This window comes from Phalangium opilio, unplaced genomic scaffold, assembly GCF_054372755.1.
Source record: "Phalangium opilio isolate 3A_F unplaced genomic scaffold, DU_Popi_V2 ptg000209l_1, whole genome shotgun sequence".
In the NCBI taxonomy this organism is placed as follows: Eukaryota; Metazoa; Arthropoda; class Arachnida; order Opiliones; family Phalangiidae; genus Phalangium; species Phalangium opilio.
In genome coordinates, this window is record NW_028324217.1 from 21,135,748 (window position 1) to 21,157,672 (window position 21,925).

The 21,925-nt window shown below is 39.4% G+C and overlaps 2 protein-coding genes and 1 long non-coding RNA gene across 3 annotated transcripts; 1 reads left to right on the forward strand and 2 right to left on the reverse strand.

The window, feature by feature from the left end:
- Positions 1 to 1,294: 1,294 nt before the first annotated feature.
- Positions 1,295 to 2,652, forward strand: LOC149621234 (uncharacterized). The gene is made up of 2 exons (XR_016375371.1): positions 1,295 to 1,577; positions 2,131 to 2,652. It is a non-coding gene; the product is annotated as an uncharacterized LOC149621234 (long non-coding RNA).
- A 92-nt stretch (positions 2,653 to 2,744) lies between these two features.
- Positions 2,745 to 5,618, reverse strand: LOC149621235 (poly [ADP-ribose] polymerase 1-like). The gene is made up of 3 exons (XM_089854735.1): positions 5,281 to 5,618; positions 4,795 to 5,179; positions 2,745 to 2,941 (listed from the first exon to the last, which is right to left on the reverse strand). The coding sequence occupies exons 1-3, from the start codon at positions 5,413 to 5,415 to the stop codon at positions 2,745 to 2,747; spliced, it is 717 nt and encodes a 238-aa protein (XP_089710861.1). The 5' UTR covers positions 5,416 to 5,618.
- A 4,381-nt stretch (positions 5,619 to 9,999) lies between these two features.
- On the reverse strand, positions 10,000 to 14,719 carry LOC149621236 (poly [ADP-ribose] polymerase 1-like). Its single transcript, XM_089855100.1, has 4 exons — positions 14,541 to 14,719; positions 11,020 to 11,280; positions 10,785 to 10,921; positions 10,000 to 10,683 (listed from the first exon to the last, which is right to left on the reverse strand). Exons 3-4 carry the CDS (start codon positions 10,917 to 10,919, stop codon positions 10,213 to 10,215), a joined length of 606 nt encoding a protein of 201 aa, XP_089711226.1. The 5' UTR covers positions 10,920 to 10,921; positions 11,020 to 11,280; positions 14,541 to 14,719; the 3' UTR covers positions 10,000 to 10,212.
- Positions 14,720 to 21,925: the final 7,206 nt, after the last annotated feature.

Genomic DNA, 21,925 nt, shown 5'->3' on the forward strand with positions numbered 1-21,925 from the left:
TCATAGGACCATTCGGACTCCTTTTGACCCAAGGAACATGCGTGTTAATTTGTGCCAGACTTTCCAGAAACACCCTGTATTATAGTCTGTCAAACGAAAGAAGAGCCCTGAGAAATTTGTCCAAATTGGTGTCGCCACCATCGACCCCATAGTACTTTATACTTGTTTTGTTTTGTCAATAGTCGTCTGTAATATAGTCTGCTATAAACAGATAGGCTTAATCGCAATAGAACCAATAAATTTTGCTATATATATTTAATATGTTTATGTTTCATGGTTTTTTACGATCATCGAGTATTAAAGAATAAAAAACAAAATTAACGACAAGACACCAGTTTTACCTTCGTTGAACTAGCATTGCAATATATTTTAATGACATAAGTTAAAGTACTTGTCCATAAGTAGTTCAGCATCAAAGCGTCTTCAGTCCACGTTTTCATCAGAGTCTTCGCTGTCTTCTTGCATATTAATTTTAAGAGGTTCAATTGTGGTTTCGATGATGGGATCTTTTTCCCAATACTCATGCATTATATTCTCGACGTGCTCTATTGCCTTACACCAATTCTCTGGTGTCACACGTTCAATGGCCCTCAATGTTGCATCTTTGACCGTCGAGAGTTTGAAACCAGAATTCTGCTTCGCAACGTCGTTCTTCACTTGTGCCCATATTAGTTCAATCGGGTTAAACTGGCAATGGTACGGTGGAATCCTCACTACCGTGTGACCTCTACTTTTAGCAACCTCGTCAATTTCGTACTTCAGGGTTCTGGTCTGGACTTGTGACGCTTGATTATTTCATAAAGTTCACGTCGAGAATATAATGCATGAGTATTGGGAAAAAGATTCCATCATCGAAACCACAATTGAACCTCTTAAAATTAATATGCAAGAAGACAGCGAAGACTCTGATGAAGATGTGGACTGAAGACGCTTTGATACTGAACTACTTACTACTTAGACTTATGGACAAGTACTTTAACTTATGTCATTAAAATATATTGCAATGCTAGTTCAACGAAGGTAAAACTGGTGTCTTGTCGTTAATTTTGTTTTTTATTCTTTAATACTCGATGATCGTAAAAAATCATGAAACATAAACATATTAAATATATATAGCAAAATTTATTGGTTCTATTGCGATTAAGCCTATCTGTTTATAGCAGACTATATTACAGACGACTATTGACAAAACAAAACAAGTATAAAGTACTATGGGGTCGATGGTGGCGACACCAATTTGGACAAATTTCTCAGGGCTCTTCTTTCGTTTGACAGACTATACCTAATGTCTGGACTCTGGAAACCCTTGAATTTTCTTAGTGGTCCTGTGGACCACTGACCCCCCCCCCCTCCGATTTAATTTTTAAACTGGTCCAGGCAATTTTAAACTGGTCATTTGCCGTGTGCCACCGCCTTATTTCCCACGCTGAAAGTGACCAAACAAAGCCGTCTTCAGTCGTCTGCTTCAAAAAAGCGGTAAAACGTGGCATGCCGCTGAATATTGTCTGTTAAAAACACATCGTTTAATGTAAATAGTAAAGAATTCATCGAGTGTTCGGAATTGGCTACTTGCAAAGGTTTTTATAATTACTTTTTTCCTTAATTTACTTTTCTGCCGAAACGACATTATAGGTGTTTATTTTGTGCTGGAAACTTGGCGTTTGGGCGGAAACAGAGTCCTTTCTCAAATTCTCATCTGTTTTCTAGAAGGAAATTTGAGCTTGTTTTGGGAGACATGTGGGGTGGCATTTCCTTTAATTTTGGCATTAACTTAAATATTTCAGTTGGTGTACTCGTTTAATTAGTATTTCATCATACTCTAACGTTTTACTGTGACTGTTAAATCCATACATATTTTAAACCGTTGTTTGAAGCTCTGAAGTTAGAAAAATTGAAGATAATTGTCGGTAATTACAATTAACTATGGGTACCATCGTGATGCGTTTTAGCAATCTATCTTCTTGTAAGATGCATGGAGTTGTATTTCATTTTTGAAATCCCCTTTGGAATGTTTTATTTTGCAATAACTGCATTTTTTTATTTAGCGATGACTGCAGCAATGCATGTTTTTATCTTGCTTTTCCATGGAAGAAATAACCTCTAGTTCTTATTTAATTTTTATGGTTTTAGGTCAGTCGCATTGCAACAAAAGCGATAATTCCTGATGATTAGATTGAAGATTCATATCGAAAACATTTAGTTAACACTATTACTCACTATTGGAAATTTTGAAGATTCGATACATCAAGTATTTACACATAGGGAATACGCCCATTTATTAAAAGCCGTATTGAACGATTCGAAATGGAGCTTGCCAAGCTGCCTGCGATTTCGCTACAACGCCAAGCCCTGACTAAATTCGCCTCGTTAGTATGGGTTAGTTCAATTAAAAAATCCTTGCGATATCCTCTGCGTTTTCGGTTAAACCTCGAGTCACTGAACGACGGAGCAATTGACGAACATGTGTTTGTAGTTTTTATTGGCCAAACAAAATTTTCAACTAATTTCATGTTCAAGAAATGTTTTTCTAAATTTACGCAATTTTAAATAAGTCCCTTAAAATTGCTATTGTACTTGTTACATTTTTTCAATAATTTGGTTTTGTACTCTTTAATGGAGACATAAATAAAAGATGGTAATCTTTGAAAGTTTTTGCGTTTTGAATTTTAATTTCGTGAAATCGAAACGCTGACACTGATAATGCAACTATCTCTATACATGTCGCTACATCGTATGATGTATATCTACGATGTGGCTATTAGTCCGACCTTCCTGTAGCTGTTGTAGTCGTTGTGCCACATTATCGCCTTTGGCAGTATAAAATTTTTCGCTCGCCTGTGAAGGGAGAAGATTGTGGTAAGGTGATGATATTTTTTCCTTTGTTTGTTTTTTAAAAGGAAGGAAATTTTAATTGTAAGGTTAAGTATTCCATTTAATTGTGCTGGTAAGGTTAAGAATTGCATTTAATTGTACTAGTAAAGCTAAGAATTGCATTAGATAGACCATTCCATTAAATACTTGCCGAGAAACCAACGCACAGGGGAAGGATCGCCATATTAGAAGAGTTGTTCTCTTTACTAAACGCGGGAGGCTAGTCCACTTACACCACGGAGCTGTATTGTGCTTACACTGCTTCTTGGCGTGAGGGAAGTAGAAAAGAAGTATTTGTTTTAAAACTTTGAAACTTTGTACGATCATTTGAAACCATTATAGGATATATCTCGCTTAACGAGAAGTAAGAGAATGGGTCATGACCATTTTGTTTTTATAAGTTTATTATTTCATTGTGCATGAATAGTTTTATTTTTATTATTATTTTCTTTGTCGCGTGCATGTTTATTATTTTAGTTTATTGGTTATGCATTTGTTAGTGAGTTTATTAAAATTAAACATTAAGACCTTGGTAACTCTCAATGTCGTTTAATTATTCCCTCTCTAAAAATCCCCTAGGCATACTGACCAATAGTATTTTAATCTTTATACGCTACCCCGCTAGAGAAAGTAAGGGTAACGAGCCCGGACCACGTGTTTACATTTATTCCTCTTTGTAGTGAGGTTTTCCCCTTAAACTTTTAATCGTGATCTTAGCAATATGCTAGAGGTGTGCGGTTAACCGTTTCAATCGAATAATTCGATCGAATACCGAACCGAATAATTCGATTCGGTATTCGATAAGCCTATTTTCACTATTCGATTCGAATATCGAATACCGAACTGACCATTCGGTTAAAGTTCGACTACCATAAATTTTGGTCCTTGGCACTAGAGAGACCCACCTTATTTAAAAAAATATCATCCCAATTTTATTTGTCTCCCATCAAAAACTACCAGCAAGTGCATAGGAAAATTTTAAGAAATACTTGACCACCAATGAGGAGAGGTATTTTGAAATTTTGGAGCTTCTAAATGTTCTTCTCCTTGCTTTGTATTGACTATTGGCGAATATTAGGGTTACTACCCGATTAACCGCGAATAGTTGGCCTAGTATTCGCGAATATTAGGGTTAAATATTCGCGGTTTCTAGGCTTAACTATTCGCGATAAATCGGGAAGGAAAAAAATCACCAAGGCCCAACTATTCGGTATTCGATTTGGAATAAACTATTCGATTCGGTATTTGATAAGGAAAATTTTTTGGTATTGGATAACCGGTTCGATACCCAAAAAGTGGTATTCGCACACCCCTACAATATGCTAAGCGAATATTTTATCGTCGCACAACTTCGCTACACTTTCTTTATCTTCTTTAGTGGAGTGACTTCTATTTTCTTTATTTTTTCTTTGATGGCCTTTAGATCTTCAACACCGAGTGTCTTAAATCCGGTTCACGGGTAGTTGAGCGGTTTTCAAAAGAGCGTTTTGGAATAAAGCGGTTCCTAAAACAGCGGTTTGCAAAACCGCGTGGAAGGAAAACCGCGGTTGCTGTTTCCGCGTTTCTCAATACAGCGCTATTTCCCAAAACAGCGGTTGCTGTTTCCGCCCAAACTGTGATTCATAGGAAGGGAAATATCTATTATATTAAGTATGTAGGACAAAGAACAATATTATGCAAAAAGGAGTAATGTTATATCGGAAGTAAATATAAAATATAATTTTTTGGAAAAGACATATTATTTTGGGAAGTTAATGCAGATAAACAACAATATTTTGGAAAAGGCGTACTTTCGTACGCTCAAGATATAAACGCTGTAATCAAAATGCGCTAAAACGAGAAATGGCTATAATGGCAAACGCGTTTATGAAAATGCCGTTTTGGACAATGCTGTTTTGATAACACGCCCAATCGATAACATACCCTTAAATCCTGGTATTTTAGAGCCATCTTCAAAAAACTCCAAAGTTTCTCTCGCTTGTACAAAGCAATCAACGTGATACCACGCTGGTAGTGGACCAAATCGTCTCGCTTTTTCACTCTGTCTGTCAAGTTTTGAAATGCGAACTTGATCTTTTACGATTGTTTCTCCACGACCTTTGCAAGATGACCGATTACTTTCGGCATATTCAGTTGAGAAGTCTTGAATTTCAATGGAGGAGCTTTTTCTCTTTGTTCCTTTAGATGGGGTTTTGCTTGAAGCAGCAGCTGCTGCTTGAGACCCACTCGAAATTTTACTCATTTTCTCTTGATCTTTCCAACGTAAAGCCTCAAAGTGTGAGATGTCAGCCTCAGTTGACACTTTAAACTTTTAGAAAAAACAAAGAAAATGGTACCAATTTGGAACCTGTTTCCACAATAAGAAATTAATGTTACTCGCGTCATCAGATGCTCAATTTTGATATTTACCTTTCCATCAAACATTCGTGACCGAACAATTGCCGCCATTCTTAGCTCATCTTTAGCTATGCTGCTTTTACAGCTTTTGCGTGATGACCTGCCAATTTTGGCATATTCGGTACGCCACCGTGGACCTGGATCCATCTCTAAATCATACAAAGAGGTTTGAATAATTTAGCACAGCTTGATTATTTGGTTTACTTTTCTGGTTAATGATGTATTTAAAAACCAAAACGTTATGTATTGTAAATGACGAAAGTTTAGATGACATTGCAGAATGCATAAGTGCAAAAGCGATTTGGGATACGTTAAAAAATATACACACTACTTTCGACACGTGGCACGGACTTCTTATTTTAAAGGATTTCGTTAACACCGGAAAAGGTCAAAACGAAAGTATTGGAGAATACCTCACTAGAAGAAGTGCTCTGTACCATAAAGTAAGCCACTCTGATTTTGAATTTGAGGAAGTAGTCTTGGCTGGTTTTGCCGTTCTTGGACTACCGAAAGAGTATGAATTTCTTGTCAGAAGTTTACGAATTGATAAAAATGACCTTGATTTATCAACATTGAAGTCGAAATTACTCGAGGAAGAGAGAAGGCTTGAATCTACCAACCAGTATAGAAGAAGTGTGAAAGAAGAAGACGACAGTAACTCCGCTATGGCTGCACAAAGTAACTACAGACATTCGAACACAGCACGATATAGCAGAGGCAGAAGTACAGTACGTGAAAATAGAATGCATAGGTCCAACGGCAGCAGAAAAAAACGTGGAAAGTATAGTTGACGACACAAAATCCCACGCTAGACTGCGATGTTATACTTGTCTAGAATTTGGACGTATAGCGAGAAACTGCACACGAGAAGAAGACGAAAAGAATGGAAAGTACAAAGCGACTTCCGTAAAACATGAGGCGACATATGTAAGCAAGAGACAAGAAAATTCTATCAGAGCAAACCCAACTATATCACACGCGGCTCTCACTGCCATAAGACATGGACATGCTTCGTCCAATGGTCGTTGGATGTTGGACAGTGGATGCACTGATCATATGACGTCAAGCTGGAAAAATTTCATTACCTTCAAGGAAGAAAGTGCTACTGTGGATGTGGCAGGGGGTGGAGTATTAACTGCAACTGGAATTGGAGACGTGCAAAGGTTTTTATAATTACTTTTTTCCTTAATTTACTTTTCTGCCGAAACGACATTATAGGTGTTTATTTTGTGCTGGAAAACTTGGCGTTTGGGCGGAAACAGAGTCCTTTCTCAAATTCTCATCTGTTTTCTAGAAGGAAATTTGAGCTTGTTTTGGGAGACATGTGGGGTGGCATTTCCTTTAATTTTGGCATTAACTTAAATATTTCAGTTGGTGTACTCGTTTAATTAGTATTTCATCATACTCTAACGTTTTACTGTGACTGTTAAATCCATACATATTTTAAACCGTTGTTTGAAGCTCTGAAGTTAGAAAAATTGAAGATAATTGTCGGTAATTACAATTAACTATGGGTACCATCGTGATGCGTTTTAGCAATCTATCTTCTTGTAAGATGCATGGAGTTGTATTTCATTTTTGAAATCCCTTTTGGAATGTTTTATTTTGCAATAACTGCATTAATGCATTTTTTATTTAGCGATGACTGCAATAATGCATGTTTTTTTCTTGCTTTTGCATGGAAGAAATAACCTCTAGTTCTTGTTTAATTTTTATGGTTTTAGGTCAGTCGCATTGCAACAAAAGCGATAATTCCTGATGATTAGATTGAAGATTCATATCGAAAACATTTAGTTAACACTATTACTCGCTATTGAAAATTTTGAAGATTCGATACATCAAGTATTTACGCATTGGGAATACGCCCATTTATTAAAAGCCGTATTGAATGATTAAAAATGGAGCTTGCCAAACTGCCTATGATTTCGCTCCAACGCCAAGCCCTGACTAAATTCGCCTCGTTAGTATGGGTTAGTTCAATTAAAAAATCCTTGCGATATCCTCTGCGTTTTCGGTTAAACCTCGAGTCACTGAACGACGGAGCAATTGACGAACTGAAGCGTTCCAACATACCAACACTTTTTAAAGAAATTACCCTAATGATATTGAATGATGTAGGAAATGAAATATATCATTGGCTTTTAGAAATCAAAAACCACATCACTGACATTACCCTGGAACACCAACTCTCCAATTTGAGCTGGACTGTTGAAGGCTCATTAAATCGACCCAAGACGACCAGATTACTACTAGAGAATCAAAGTGACCTGGATTTGACATTCAGTTTTTACATGGCGTGCACGTACTGTTTGGAGGATAAAATTGGGGAATTGTGGCCAAGAATCAGAGAAGAACAGCATTTAAAATATTTCCATGATAATGAATATTTGATGGTTAGATATTGGATTTATAAAGTAGGAGGGCTGCCCCCGCCGGATTATTCCTTTTTAGACCCATCTTTTTTTACGACAATTGATGTTCAATTTTTTGTCATGGTTTTTCATCGTTTGGAATTTAGAAAATCAACAGTAAAATTTCTGTTTAATAATTTAACTGAAGAAAAAAAAAATTGAGGCCTTGGATATTATTTTTAAACCATCGAATTATGCAAGCAACAACCCTCTCCAACTTTCAGAAGTTTCAGGTCAGGGATATTTATTGAGTCAATTAAATTACACGCAAATGTGCGCATTAGTATCCAAATTTGAACCTCCTGAAGAGTTATTGATGAACATATCATACTTCGCGTGGCCAAGAAATACACATATTCTAAAAGCATTGGGCCATTACATTGGCAAATTGGAAGGCGTCATTGAAGCTACAAACGGCAATGATTTGGTAGAGTTTGCTGATGGCGCGTTCGAGTTTGTCAGACGCTACAACCGTGGGGTTTTGTTCAGATATTGTTGGACCAGATTCCCAAGAGAAGAATTAATTAAAGTTATCGATTCAAGGTTCTTTGATGACATCACTTCTGAATTGGCTGTAAACAAAGACGCTGTGTCCATCAAAATGGTAATTGATAGCATTGAGCCCAAGAGCTATGACAAGAATTTGTTATCTCCTGATCATCTTCCCATTATCGAAACGTTGGCTGAATACGATACGGATCTGTTGAAATATTACCTCGCTCGAACTGTTGTCAGTAAGAACTTGGCCAAAAACCTCCTTAAGATATTGAAGAATTTTTACTTTCAAGAAATGATGAAGGAAACCATTACTGGTATTTTAATTCAGCTTTTTCCTGAGTTGGATCTTAATTGCGCAAATTAAGTTCTTAAAATGCGTGTAACTTCACTCATATTTACTTGGTTTTTTTCCTCTTCAAATTAGTGCATTTGTTTTCTAAATAAAACAAGTTGTTGAATTTTGTACACAGATTTTTTTCTTCAAAAAAAAAACTGAGCATTTTTAAATAAGTAATTTAGAATTGTGCGCAGTTGTAGTTACTTACATCTTAGGTTACATCCTTAGTATCCTTACATAAATATTGTTTATTGTTTAGTGATTACACTGTGACAAGGAAAAGTTCCTCCTTTTGTCAGGGGTTTTTTTTTTCAAAGCATTTTTTCAAATTAACCCAAACATTGTTATCTTAGTATTACTTTCGTATTCCAGAATTTTCCTTCAAAAGCTACACAATTTTTCAAAAGTAATACAGAATTACATACTAATTTTTTTGTTCAGATTTAGTTTTCTCTTATTTAGTGATTATTGTATAAAGTTACTCGTTTTGTTGGGTTTTTTTCAAAGCTTTACTCCAAATAAACGAACATGTGTTTGTAGTTTTTATTGGCCAAACAAAATTTTCAACTAATTTCATGTTCAAGAAATGTTTTTCTAAATTTACGCAATTTTAAATAAGTCCCTTAAAATTGCTATTGTACTTGTTACATTTTTTCAATAATTTTGTTTTGCACTCTTTAATGGAGACATAAATAAAAGATGGTAATCTTTGAAAGTTTTTGCGTTTTGAATTTTAATCGAAACGCTGACACTGATAATACAACTATCTCTATACATGTCGCTACATCGTATGATGTATATCTACGATAGGGCTATTAGTCCGACCTTCCTGTAGCTGTTGTGCCACATTATCGCCTTTGGCAGTATAAAATTTTTCGCTCGCCTGTGAAGGGAGAAGATTGTGGTAAGGTGATGATATTTTTTTCTTTGTTTGTTTTTTAAAATTAAGGAAATTTTAATTGTAAGGTTAAGTATTCCATTTAATTGTGCTGGTAATGTTAAGAATTGCATTTAATTGTGCTAGTAGGGTCAAGATTTGCATTTAATTGTACTAGTAAAGCTAAGAATTGCATTTGATAGACCATTCCATTAAATACTTGCCGAGAAACCAACGCAAGGGGAAGGATTGCCATATTAGAAGAGTTGTTCTCGCTAGATGGAGCTCGCGTTCACTAAACGCGGGAGGCTAGTCCACTTACACCACGGAGCTGTATTGTGCTTACACTGCTTCTTGGCGTGAGGGAACTAGAAAAGAAGTATTTGTTTTAAAACTTTGAAACTTTGTACGATCATTTGAAACCATTATAGGCATATATCTCGCTTAACGAGAAGTAAGAGAATGGGTCATGACCATTTTGTTTTTATAAATTTATTATTTCATTGTGCATGAATAGTTTTATTTTTATTATTATTTTCTTTGTCGCGTGCATGTTTATTATTTTAGTTTATTGGTTATGCAAACATTAAGACCTTGGTAACTCTCAATGTCGTTTAATTATTCCCTCTCTAAAAATCCCCTAGAAATACTGACCAATAGTATTTTAATCTTTATACGCTACCCCGCTAGAGAAAGTAAGGGTAACGAGCCCGGACCACGTGTTTATATTTATTCCTCTTTGTAGTGAGGTTTTCCCCTTAAACTTTTAATCGTGATCTTAGCAATATGCTAAGCGAATATTTTATCGTCGCACAACTTCGCTACACTTTCTTTATCTTCTTTAGTGGAGTGACTTCTATTTTCTTTATTTTTTCTTTGATGGCCTTTAGATCTTCAACACCGAGTGTCTTAAATCCTGGTATTTTAGAGCCATCTTCAAAAAACTCCAAAGTTTCTCTCGCTTGTACAAAGCAATCAACGTGATACCACGCTGGTAGTGGACCAAATCGTCTAGCTTTTTCACTCTGTCTGTCAAGTTTTGAAATGCGAACTTGATCTTTTACGATTGTTTCTCCACAACCTTTGCAAGATGACCGATTACTTTCGGCATATTCAGTTGAGAAGTCTTGAATTTCAATGGAGGAGCTTTTTCTCTTTGTTCCTTTAGATGGGGTTTTGCTTGAAGCAGCAGCTGCTGCTTGAGACCCACTCGAAATTTTACTCATTTTCTCTTGATCTTCCCAACGTAAAGCCTCAAAGTGTGAGATGTCAGCCTCAGTTGACACTTTAAACTTTTAGAAAAAACAAAGAAAATGGTACCAATTTGGAACCTGTTTCCACAATAAGAAATTAATGTTACTCGCGTCATCAGATGCTCAATTTTGATATTTACCTTTCCATCAAACATTCGTGACCGAACAATTGCCGCCATTCTTAGCTCATCTTTAGCTATGCTGCTTTTACAGCTTTTGCGTGATGACCTGCCAATTTTGGCATATTCGGTACGCCACCGTGGACCTGGATCCATCTCTAAATCATACAAAGAGGTTTGAATAATTTAGCACAGCTTGATTATTTGGTTTACTTTTCTGGTTAATGATGTATTTAAAAACGAAAACGTTATGTACCTGATTGTAAATGACGAAAGTTTAGATGACATTGCAGAATGCATAAGTGCAAAAGCGATTTGGGATACGTTAAAAAATATACACACTACTTTCGACACGTGGCACGGACTTCTTATTTTAAAGGATTTCGTTAACACCGGAAATGGTCAAAATGAAAGTATTGGAGAATACCTCACTAGAAGAAGTGCTCTGTACCATAAAGTAAGCCACTCTGGTTTTGAATTTGAGGAAGTAGTCTTGGCTGGTTTTGCCGTTCTTGGACTACCGAAAGAGTATGCATTTCTTGTCAGAAGTTTACGAATTGATAAAAATGACCTTGATTTATCAACATTGAAGTCGAAATTACTCGAGGAAGAGAAAAGGCTTGAATCTACCAACCAGTATAGAAGAACAGGGTTGTTCCTTCGACTTTTGGAAAGGTGCTTTCCCCAATAGTAAAATGTGCTGATCCAATGGAAGCTTTTTTCAAAATGTGCTTTTCCCCCCCTGGGGGTAGGAAAATTTCCGTCCCCCCCCCAACGAAAGGCTTTTGGCGCCACCTAGTGGCGGAATTTTCGTCCCATAGACGCTAATGTTAAAAATGAAATTTGAAAATGTGCTTTAAACAGGCCAAATGTGCTTTCGGTGCTGAAGATCTTAAAATGTGCCGAAAAGGCACAATTGTGCCACTTAGAACAACACTGTAGAAGAAGTGTGAAAGAAGAAGACGACAGTAACTCCGCTATGGCTGCACCAGGAATACATAGATTTAGTACTTGGAATCTATAAGAGGCCATAGACCCCATACAAATATCTGATTGACTGTGAGGGGAAGCGCCAAAAACTTTTAAACCGCCTGCTCCTCCTTCCTCGCGTCTCATTGGTTATGCGAATGTGTGGGACCATAGAGATACAAGAGGAACAGTTGAGAGTCATTTTTGTGACGGTTTTAGGGCATTCGCCCCTTCGCATGTGTGATGGGGTGAAAGACTGGTGGCGCCCCCTATCGACGAGCGAAGGAGTTATTAATAAGGATGAGCTTAGAGTAGTGGCACTCTATGTTAACACCCTATAGGGAATGATAAGTCAAAACCTCGGAGATGCCATTACTCCATTTTATACGAGCTAAGAGCGGAAAAACGTATTTTATAAATTTTACACCTGTAAAATCTTTTAAAAAACACTTGGAACTTGTATTTCTACTTACTTTCGAGGAAATACCACCAGATTAGTGATTAGCGCGAGGATTAGCGTCGTTTTCAAAATCACTCATCTGCCGTGTTTTACAAGACCAAGGCTTAGCTCGCCTTAAATGTTTTTATTACTAATAAATGTATAAAAAAAGACTCTTACCTTCAGAAAACGGTGGTATTTCCTCGAAAGTAAGTAGAAATACAAGTTCCAAGTGTTTTTTAAAAGATTTTACAGGTGTAAAATTTAAAAAATACGTTTTTCCGCTCTTAGCTCGTATAAAATGGAGTAATGGCATCTCCGAGGGTTTGACTTATTATGCCCTATAGGGAGTTAACATAGAGTGCCACTACTCCTTATTAATAACTCCTTCGCTCGTCGATAGGGGGCGCCACCAGTCATTCACCCTATCACACATGCGAAGGAGGAGAAGCGAAAAATCCCTCACAAAAACGTTCAAGGACCGCTTTCCCCAATAGTTTGTCTAGGCTTTAATAGTGTTATAATGTCTATGTGTGGGACAGATCGAGATCATGACCTCTTAAGCTGTCGTCTGCATCAGTTTCGGCTCCGAAATGGTCGAAAAAGCAGGCTGGGAAATAGCACACTTCCTCTGGTCCAAAACCAGTTTATTAATTGCTTGGACTAGTTTTTTAATTCAAAAAGTGGGGGTTACTGGTCCTCGGGACCAGTTTATTAATTGCAAATCTATTGGAGAACAAAGGCTGGGACCAGTCCGGAGACCAGTTAATTATTTCGGGGACTAGAGGGGTCACTGGTCCCAAGGACTAGTTTAAAAAATATCCTTATTTCCCAGCCTGTCGAAAAGTGCGAGAACCTGGAACAGTTTGACGTTAACGACGTTTTTGAGGCGGAAATTTCTCTAACTCTAACTAAAGTCGACGATTTAGAAGCTCGAAATTCAGTATTGAAAACGAATGCTGTAATAATTTCGGGAAAAGATGACATTTACCTCCCCTTAAACCCTAAGCCTTTGAATAGGGATACTGATGTTTTGGTTTTGTATAACTTTGGTGAAAGGTGGAAGGAATTAAATTTTTACTCCATTCTGTGAGAATAGTAATATCGAGTTTTTAACGGAAAGCAAGTCTCGCCCTTTTTTTAGAAACGTAATCCTTGGTCTACTTGTTCAGACGACGGATCATGTTTATATTCGGGTTCACCGCGCATAGGTCGTGGGAGTCGCGGCGCAGGTCGCAAAATACGTCAAATAAATTATGCATGACGTCAACGGTGACGGTTTCTACACCGCTTCCCCTTTCAGTCAGACACCCAGGCCCATAAAATGGCCTCTTAAGGATTCCAAGTAGTAAATCTATGTATTCCTGCTGCACAAAGTAACTACAGACATTCGAACACAGGACGATATAGCAGAGGCAGAAGTACAGTACGTGAAAATAGAATGCATAGGTCCAACGGCAGCAGAAAAAAACGTGGAAAGTGTAGTTGACGACACAAAATCCCACGCTAGTCTGCGATGTTATACTTGTCTAGAATTTGGACATATAGCGAGAAACTGCACACGAGAAGAAGACGAAAAGAATGGAAAGTACAAAGCGACTTCCGTAAAACATGAGGCGACATATGTAAACAAGAGACAAGAAAATTCTAACAGAGCAAACCCAACTATATCACACGCGGCTCTCACTGCCATAAGACATGGACATGCTTCGTCCAATGGTCGTTGGATGTTGGACAGTGGATGCACTGATCATATGACGTCAAGCTGGAAAAGTTTCATTACCTTCAAGGAAGAAAGTGCAACTGTGGATGTGGCAGGGGGTGGAGTATTAACTGCAACTGGAATTGGAGATTTGCAAATCGAGTTATCGGCAGAAAATGGAGGTTACATTCATTCAAAGTTTAGTTTATTTCCAATTCATGATTACATTAAATTCGATTTATAAGGGCCTAAGTCAACTAGCGACTTTTACGCTAGTACATCCCGGAGCTTGAGGGAAATTTGCTACCAGCAAGCCAAATCACTGATAAAGACGCCAGCATCTTACTCGACAAACATTCCGCGACGATAGAAAGAAAAGACGAAGCACAAATAGCAATAGGACGAAAAGAACAACGTCTCTATTACTTTCATGAAGTACAACCGAAGAAGGTTGCCAACAAAGCCATGTCAAAGACACTAGACTTATGGCACCAACGTTTGGGTCACTTACATGTTACGGCTGTTAAAGAAATGTCAAACAAAAGTAATATACAACTAGACGTCATGGAAGAGAAGATCTATTCCAAATGCGAAACATGCATGGAAGGAAAATTGAAAGCTACTCCTTTCCCGAAGAAAAGTTTCACTAGAGAAGAAAAACCCTTACGATTGGTTCATACGGACGTTTGTGGTCCTATCACGCCAATATCGAAGGGAGGCAAGAAATACTTCGTGACCTTTATAGACGACTATTCACGATACACTGAGGTTTACTTGATTACTAAAAAAGAGCGAAGTTGAGGAGAAATTTGACGTGTATAGACGAAAAGTAGAAAATGCTCAAGAAACGAAGATAGGCACTTTAAGAAGTGATAACGGGGGAGAATATATGGGAAATTCGTTCAAGGCGACGCTTAGCGAACTCGGAATTGACAGGCAAATGACGATACCTGGAACTCCTCAACAAAATGGTGTTGCGGAAAGAGCAAACCAGACCCTCCTCGACACGGCAAGATGTTGTGTTTGTGAATGAAGACACACTCGGTTATAGTTTTAATTAAAGTTTATTTGGACATAATGTCGATGGTCACGTGTAGGATATGAACTGCCCCGTTACTCATTAACGATGGGTCTTTTATACTCATATCAGTAGACTAAATATCATGTGACATACATTATCTTTGTAGTATAAAAAACAATAGAATATATACAGGGTGTTACACTAGTTCTAATATTAATAATATAGAGGGTGTGATATGTTTATACGTTATCCTTCTTTCTCTCCCTTCTACGTTCGTTTTCATAAGTTCATCCTAAACGGCGGTTTTATGTTTCTTCCGGCTCTAGTTCTTATTAGTGGTCTGTTATGGCTGCGTTTGGATCTCGCGTTGTTAAGTCTCTTCCATGATTGAAAGTTAGGACTCGTACTTCCATACTTGTCTCGCAGCCTGAACTGATGTGACTCTTCGAAGTGCTTGGCGACTCTATTTCCTGGCTGATTATGTCATGATTCGGAACGCTGGAGCTGGTCGTTGCTGTTAGTGCCGTGTTCGCATCTGTCAGGCTGGTTAGTTCCTGGCTAATCATGTCATGATTCGGAACGCTGAAGCTGGTCGTTGCTGTTAGTGCCGTGTTCGCATCTGTCAGGCTGGTTAGTTCCTGGCTAATCATGTCATGATTCGGAACGCTGGAGCTGGTTGTTGCTGTTAGTGCCGTGTTCGCATCAGTCGGGTTGTTCAGTTCTATGTCCGGAACTGCCGGGATGGTTGGTGTTGGTGGTGAGGATATCGATGGCGAATTGTCAAAAGTTATGTTCTCTGATGTCTGAAGCTTTGTGTTCGGCATTTTTACAAGATGGAACCGGTTTCTGCGGATGTCTCCCTTCGAGGTTTCAATGACATAGGAACGAGGCTCTCTGGCTTTTTCTTTGACTACACCTTCTCTCCTTAAGTCAATGATCCAGACTCTGTCTTTTATGTTGATATCTGGTAGTCTCCTCACTCCATGGTGACGGTCGTAATTGCGCTTTTGTATTTCCTGGTCAGCTTCATGTCGTTGTCGTATCATGGTACTTGGAGGAACTGCTGACTTGAGTAAGGTTGGGTTTGTGGGAATGGTCGTTCTGAGGCGTCTGTTCATCAGGAGTTCTGCAGGGCTAAAGCCATTACTCAGTGGCGTAGACCTGTAGGCCAAGAGTCCCAGATGTATGTCGTCACATTTCTTCAACCTGGCTTTGATTGTTTTGACCGAAACCTCGATGAAGCCGTTGCTTTGTGGGTATCGGGGACTGCTCGTAATGCTCTGGAAACCGTACGTCTTTGCAAAATTGGCGAACTCTCTGGTCTTTGTAAAATTGAACTGGGGTCCATTATCACTTCGGATAACCTCGGGAATCCCAAATCTGGCGAAGATTATCTTTAGCATTTTAATGACTGTTCCGGTAGTCTGATCCTTGATCTGCGATACCTCTGGGAATCGCGAAAAGTAGTCAACCACTAACAGGTACCACAGTCCGTCGTTGTGGAAAAGATCTAAGGCCACAACTTGCCACGGTCTATCTGGGATTTCGGATGGCATCATGGGCTGGTGTCGATTTGTCGCTTGTTTTATGCATGTTTCACATCGTTGTATCTTCTGTTCGAGGTCTCGTGACAGACCTGGCCACCATACGGACACCTTGGCTCTTGCGCGGCATTTGACTATCCCCAAGTGGCCTTCGTGAAGTCGAGTCAGTATTTCCTGGCGTCGTATTGGTGGTATAATGAGTCGACTTCCTTTCATTAGAATGCCATCTTGGATTGAAATGTCGTTGCGGAACGCATAATACTCAGCACAGAGGGCCATGACGCGTTTTTTTTCTGGCCATCCAGTCGCGCAATACTGTTTGAGGGATATGCATGCTGCGTCGGTTTGTTGGTCTTCCAGGATCTCAGCAAGTCTGGAATCTGATGCAGGTATGCTTTTCATGAGGAGGTGAACGTGAGCCTCTATTTCTTGTTGGAGTTCGACTTCTGTTGTGTCATGCAACGGACTTCTCGAAAGAGTGTCTGCTTCGATCAATAGCTTCCCTGGTATATGTCGAACTGTGTACGAGTAACGCATCAACCTGAAGCGAAGCCGCTGTAGTCTTGGTGATAGGTCATCCAACTGTTTTGTCTGCAGGATGGCGCACAGTGGCTGATGATCTGTCTCTAATACGATGGTGATGCCCAGGTTGTAGTCGCGGAATCGGTTGCACGCCCACGCGAGCGCTAGTGCTTCTTTTTCAATTTGAGCGTATCGTTGCTCCGTCGATGACAAGGTGGCCGAGGCGTATGCAATCGTCTTGTGTGTGCCGTCAGCTTGTGTCTGACGAAGTACAGCGCCGATCCCATAAGCTGAGGCGTCGGCCGACACAGTAGTTGGTTTATTTGGATCGTATAAGCCTAATACAGGTTTACTCGTCAGCGTTGATTTGAGATAATCTACGGCTTTCTCTTGGACAGGTCCCCATGTCCATCCGTTCTTCTTGCTAAGCAAACTGTTCAACGGCTCTAGATGGTGAGCCATGTTGGGAACGAATTTTCCAACGTAGTTTACCATTCCTAAGAGTCGGCGAACTTCCGAGACGTTTGTCGGAGTTGACATGTCGACTATGGCCCGGATCTTCTCTTCATCAGGCTTGATGCCCGACGCATTGATGACGTGGCCTAGGAATGTGACTTGTGGGACCCGAAACTGGCATTTCTTTACATTCAGCGTGACTTTATTTTCGCTTAACCGTTGGAGGACCCTTCTCAAATTTTCATCATGCTCCTCTACAGTCTTCCCGTGCACTAGTATATCGTCTTGGTGGCTGAGAGCTTTTTCAATTCCTTCGATGTATTCATTAATTCTTCGCTGGTAGTGTTCTGACGCAGAACTTAGCCCGAAGGGGAGACGAGTGAAACAGAACCTCCCAAACGGTGTGATGAACGTTGTAAGTTCCTGGGAATCCGCATGAAGAGGCACTTGCCAGTAACCCGAGTTGCAATCCAGTTTGCTAAATACTTTGGCATCAAGCCAATCTTCCCAAAGTGTGGTCTACTGCCGGAATTTGGTATCTTTCCCGTTCAATGTAATTGTTTAGTTTCGTTAAATCGACGCAGATGCGGACATTGTCGTCAGGCTTTAGGACGACGACCATAAGTGAACACCAATCAGAAGGTTCTTCGACATTTCGAATTACGCCTTGCTGTAACATCTTGTCCAGTTCATGCTTCACCTTCTTCATCAACGGAATCGGTATGCGTCGTGGCGTGGATATAGCATGTGGTACGGCCTCCTTCATGAGTTTGATCCGATAGATTTGCGGAATGCATCCCAGTCCTTGGAAAAGCATGGGAAACTCTATCAGTGGTTTGATGCTGTCTACTGTTGCTATTTCAGCGTAATCCGTTCGTTGAATTAAGCGGAGACCTTGGCTGGCCAGAAGACTCAACAACGGAATTTGCAGTCCCTTGACGATGTAGAGGTGGTCGTGGTTTATGACGCTTTTCCACGCCAAGGCGGCCCGTATCATTCCGATGCAATTCAATTGGGTTCGTACAGGCCCAAAAAGCTGTCTATCTGGCTTGAGCAACTTTTGGCCGAGTTGCAGATCATTATACATTCTTTCTGGGATCGCACAGACGTCTGCCCCCGTGTCTATCTTGAATTTAATGAGCACTCCATTGACTGCTACGCATTCCATCCATTTCTCGCCTAGTACTGTCGTCGAGACTTCACCCAGAAATGCATCATCAATATATTGGTGAGTTCTGGTCGTCACGGATCCAACCAGTGTCTGGGATTCAGACGGTTCGTACTGTCGAGTTGCTTCGGTGGTGATTTCTCTATTGTGGCCGGCGGAAAGGCAAACTTTGGCGAAGTGACCCATCTTGCCGCATTTGCGACAGGAAACTCTAGACGCTGGACATTTTTCTCTTCCGTGCTGTTGAATGTGTCCACAATATCGGCATGGAATCCTAGTGTGTCTGTGGCCGTATCTGGCCCCTTGGTCGGTCGAAGTAAAATTTGACTGGCTTGATGATTGTGGTCTTCGATATGCCGATACTTTGTTTAACTCTGCTGTTGCGTCCACGGCTGGTCTGTGGAGTGTTTTACGCTGCCTTCGTATTTCTTCTGCTTGCCGGACGATGGTCATGGTTTTCTCTAATGTAAGTGGCGTGGCATCTTCAAATTGTAGTTATTCCGATTGTGCCTTGTCTTGGATCCCCATAATTATCTTGTCGCGAAGTAAGTGATCCCGCAACGTTCCGTTTTCGCATCTGTCGGCCTGAAGACGGCAGGCCGTGATGAATTCCTCTACAGATTCACCTTCTTCTTGGAACCGTAAGTTAAATCTTGTCCGCTCATATATGACATATCGTCGGACAATAAAGTGACTTTCAAATTTGGAGACAACAGTTTGACATACCTTCTGCTCTGCGGCTGTTAATGCAAACGAGGCGAAAATATCGTCAGCGGCGTCCCCCATCAGGTAGACCAACGTGTCAACTTGCTCGACTTCTGGTTTGGAGTGAAGGCCTGACGCATTTCGGAAGCGCTCGAAGCGTTGGATCCATTTCGGCCAATCATGAGGACTTGAAAAGTTGAACGGCGGTGGTGGCGTAATTTGAAAAATGGCAGACTGGTTCAGTGGCGGCGAATTGGCCATGCTGGATGATAAAGTTGATCTGGGACGGCGTATGTTTACTGAGGCGTGGGTAATTCTGGAGATTCCACCATGTTGTGTTTGGAGTGAAGGAAGACAAACTCGGTTTTAGTTTTAATTAAAGTTTATTTGGACATAATGTCGATCGTCGCGTGTAGGGTAAGAACTGCCACGTTACTCATTAACGATGGGTCTTTTATACTCATATCAGTAGACTAAATATCATGTGGCATACATTATCTTTGTAGTATAAACAAGTTGGGAAAACCAAAATATTACCTCTCCGTGTCGAGAAGATTATATAACCAAGTTTCCGACACACAAAATTAAGCTGTAATATTCCACTCTTACCACCATTTAAAGCTCAATAGAAAGACAATGAGTTTATATTTCAATTTATATTTATTTATATTTATTTATATTAATATTTTCTTTTCATAACCATTTAAACTGAACCAAGTACAACGAACTTATCAATTATACTACAAACTCATTAATTGTGCAACATCAATAATTTAGTAACAATGGCATTAACTGCGCAACATCAATAATTTAGTAACAAAGTAATACATTCAACAACAAAATTTAATATCATGGCTTCAGATGTTAAAGAAGCCAATAATGAAGCCCTGGCGAAAATTGTTGCTTCCTGTAAGTTCTGTTCTCTAGAGGAATGAATGTTGGTACTTAAAAAAATAGGGATTTCCAACCCAATATTAACTGAATAAAGATACTTTCATATCGTAAAAGGACGTCACAAGTAATTTACTGCAATAGTGGATCTATCATGAAAATATCCCTGGATTGGCACACATTCCTGGAGACAAAATGCCATTTAGATTTTACACTCGCACCAATGTTACTAGGTTTAGATAATTTCCTCTCTCACAATCTTTTGAGAAATGGCTGTGAACGTGACTTTATACCATACATCCAGTGACTTTGCCCGAAGCTCGGTTTTTGGCCAAGACTTACTAAACGGGATCATTTGGGAAATGGCTGTGAACGTCACTTTATACCATACATCCAGTGACTTTGCCCGATGCTCGGTTTTTGGCCAAGACTTACTAAACGGGATCGTTTGGGAAATGGCTGTGAACGTCACTTTATACCATACATCCAGTGACTTTGCCCGATGCTCGGTTTTTGACCAAGACTTACTAAACGGGATCGTTTGGGAAATGGCAGCGAACGTCATTTTTGGAACAGATTTGAATTTATGCCACACATCCAGTGACTCACCCGATGCTCGATTTTTGGCCAAGACTTACTAAACGGGATCGTTTGGGAAATGGCTGTGAACGTCACTTTATACCATACATCCAGTGACTTTGCCCGATGCTCGGTTTTTGGCCAAGACTTACTAAACGGGATCGTTTGGGAAATGGCTGTGAACGTCACTTTATACCATACATCCAGTGACTTTGCCCGATGCTCGGTTTTTGGCCAAGACTTACTAAACGGGATCGTTTGGGAAATGGCTGTGAACGTCACTTTATACCATACATCCAGTGACTTTGCCCGAAGCTCGGTTTTTGACCAAGACTTACTAAACGGGATCGTTTGGGAAATGGTTGTGAACGTAATTTTTGTCGCACATCGACTAAAGCAGTAAATTATTTTCAATTAAACGCAATTTATCAATTTTGAATCCACTATCAGTCGCCTAGAAATCCTCAATTAGTTCAAATTCCTGACATTAACATACATCTAGACAACAGAACTTGATGGACAACAACAACGTTCATTGATACAGAAATCCCAGTAGCTAGAGCGCCATGAAACCAAATGAGACCTGAAAACAATTGAATAGCAACTTTACATAACCACCCATGGCCCCCACAACAAAAAGTAACAATCGGGAGTGTTCACCCTCTTAATTACGTAACAAACTGCTTTAACCCCCTGTTTAGTAGTATTTTGAGACAAAAAATTTCCTGGTCTATTTCTCTCTAAATCATAAGAAATAAGTCGACATTTTAGTGGAAATTCTAATAAGAAATGTCTTCCATAATAAATATATACTATCTAAAAGGTTTTTAGGTCAAATTATGATTTGTTACGTAACATTGCCTGGACCCCCCCCCTCCTCCAATCCTTTTCATGACACGTAATTCGTGAACAGCCCCAAAACTATTTATTCCACACAGGAATATTGCAATTTGAATCAAGGATCGTCCTTGTTTGAATTAACACAGAATTCCTTATTCCACACAGGAATATTGCAATTTGAACCAAGGATCGTCCTTGTTTGAATTAACACAGAATTCCTTATTCCACACAGGAATATTGCAATTTGAATCAAGGATCGTCCTTGTTTGAATTAACACAGAATTCCTTATTCCACACAGGAATATTGCAATTTGAATCAAGGATCG

Excerpts from the sequence above, each read along its gene's own strand:
- LOC149621235 (XM_089854735.1), bottom strand. The coding sequence starts at position 5,415 with ATGGATCCAGGTCCACGGTGGCGTACCGAATATGCCAAAATTGGCAGG. Across the intron at positions 5,180-5,280 it reads CACGAATGTTTGATGGAAAG|TTTAAAGTGTCAACTGAGGC; the intron begins GTAAATATCAAA and ends TTTTTCTAAAAG. Across the intron at positions 2,942-4,794 it reads TAAAATACCAGGATTTAAGG|CACAATTAAATGGAATACTT; the intron begins GTATGTTATCGA and ends TAACCTTACCAG.
- LOC149621236 (XM_089855100.1), bottom strand. The coding sequence starts at position 10,919 with ATGGATCCAGGTCCACGGTGGCGTACCGAATATGCCAAAATTGGCAGG. Across the intron at positions 10,684-10,784 it reads CACGAATGTTTGATGGAAAG|TTTAAAGTGTCAACTGAGGC; the intron begins GTAAATATCAAA and ends TTTTTCTAAAAG.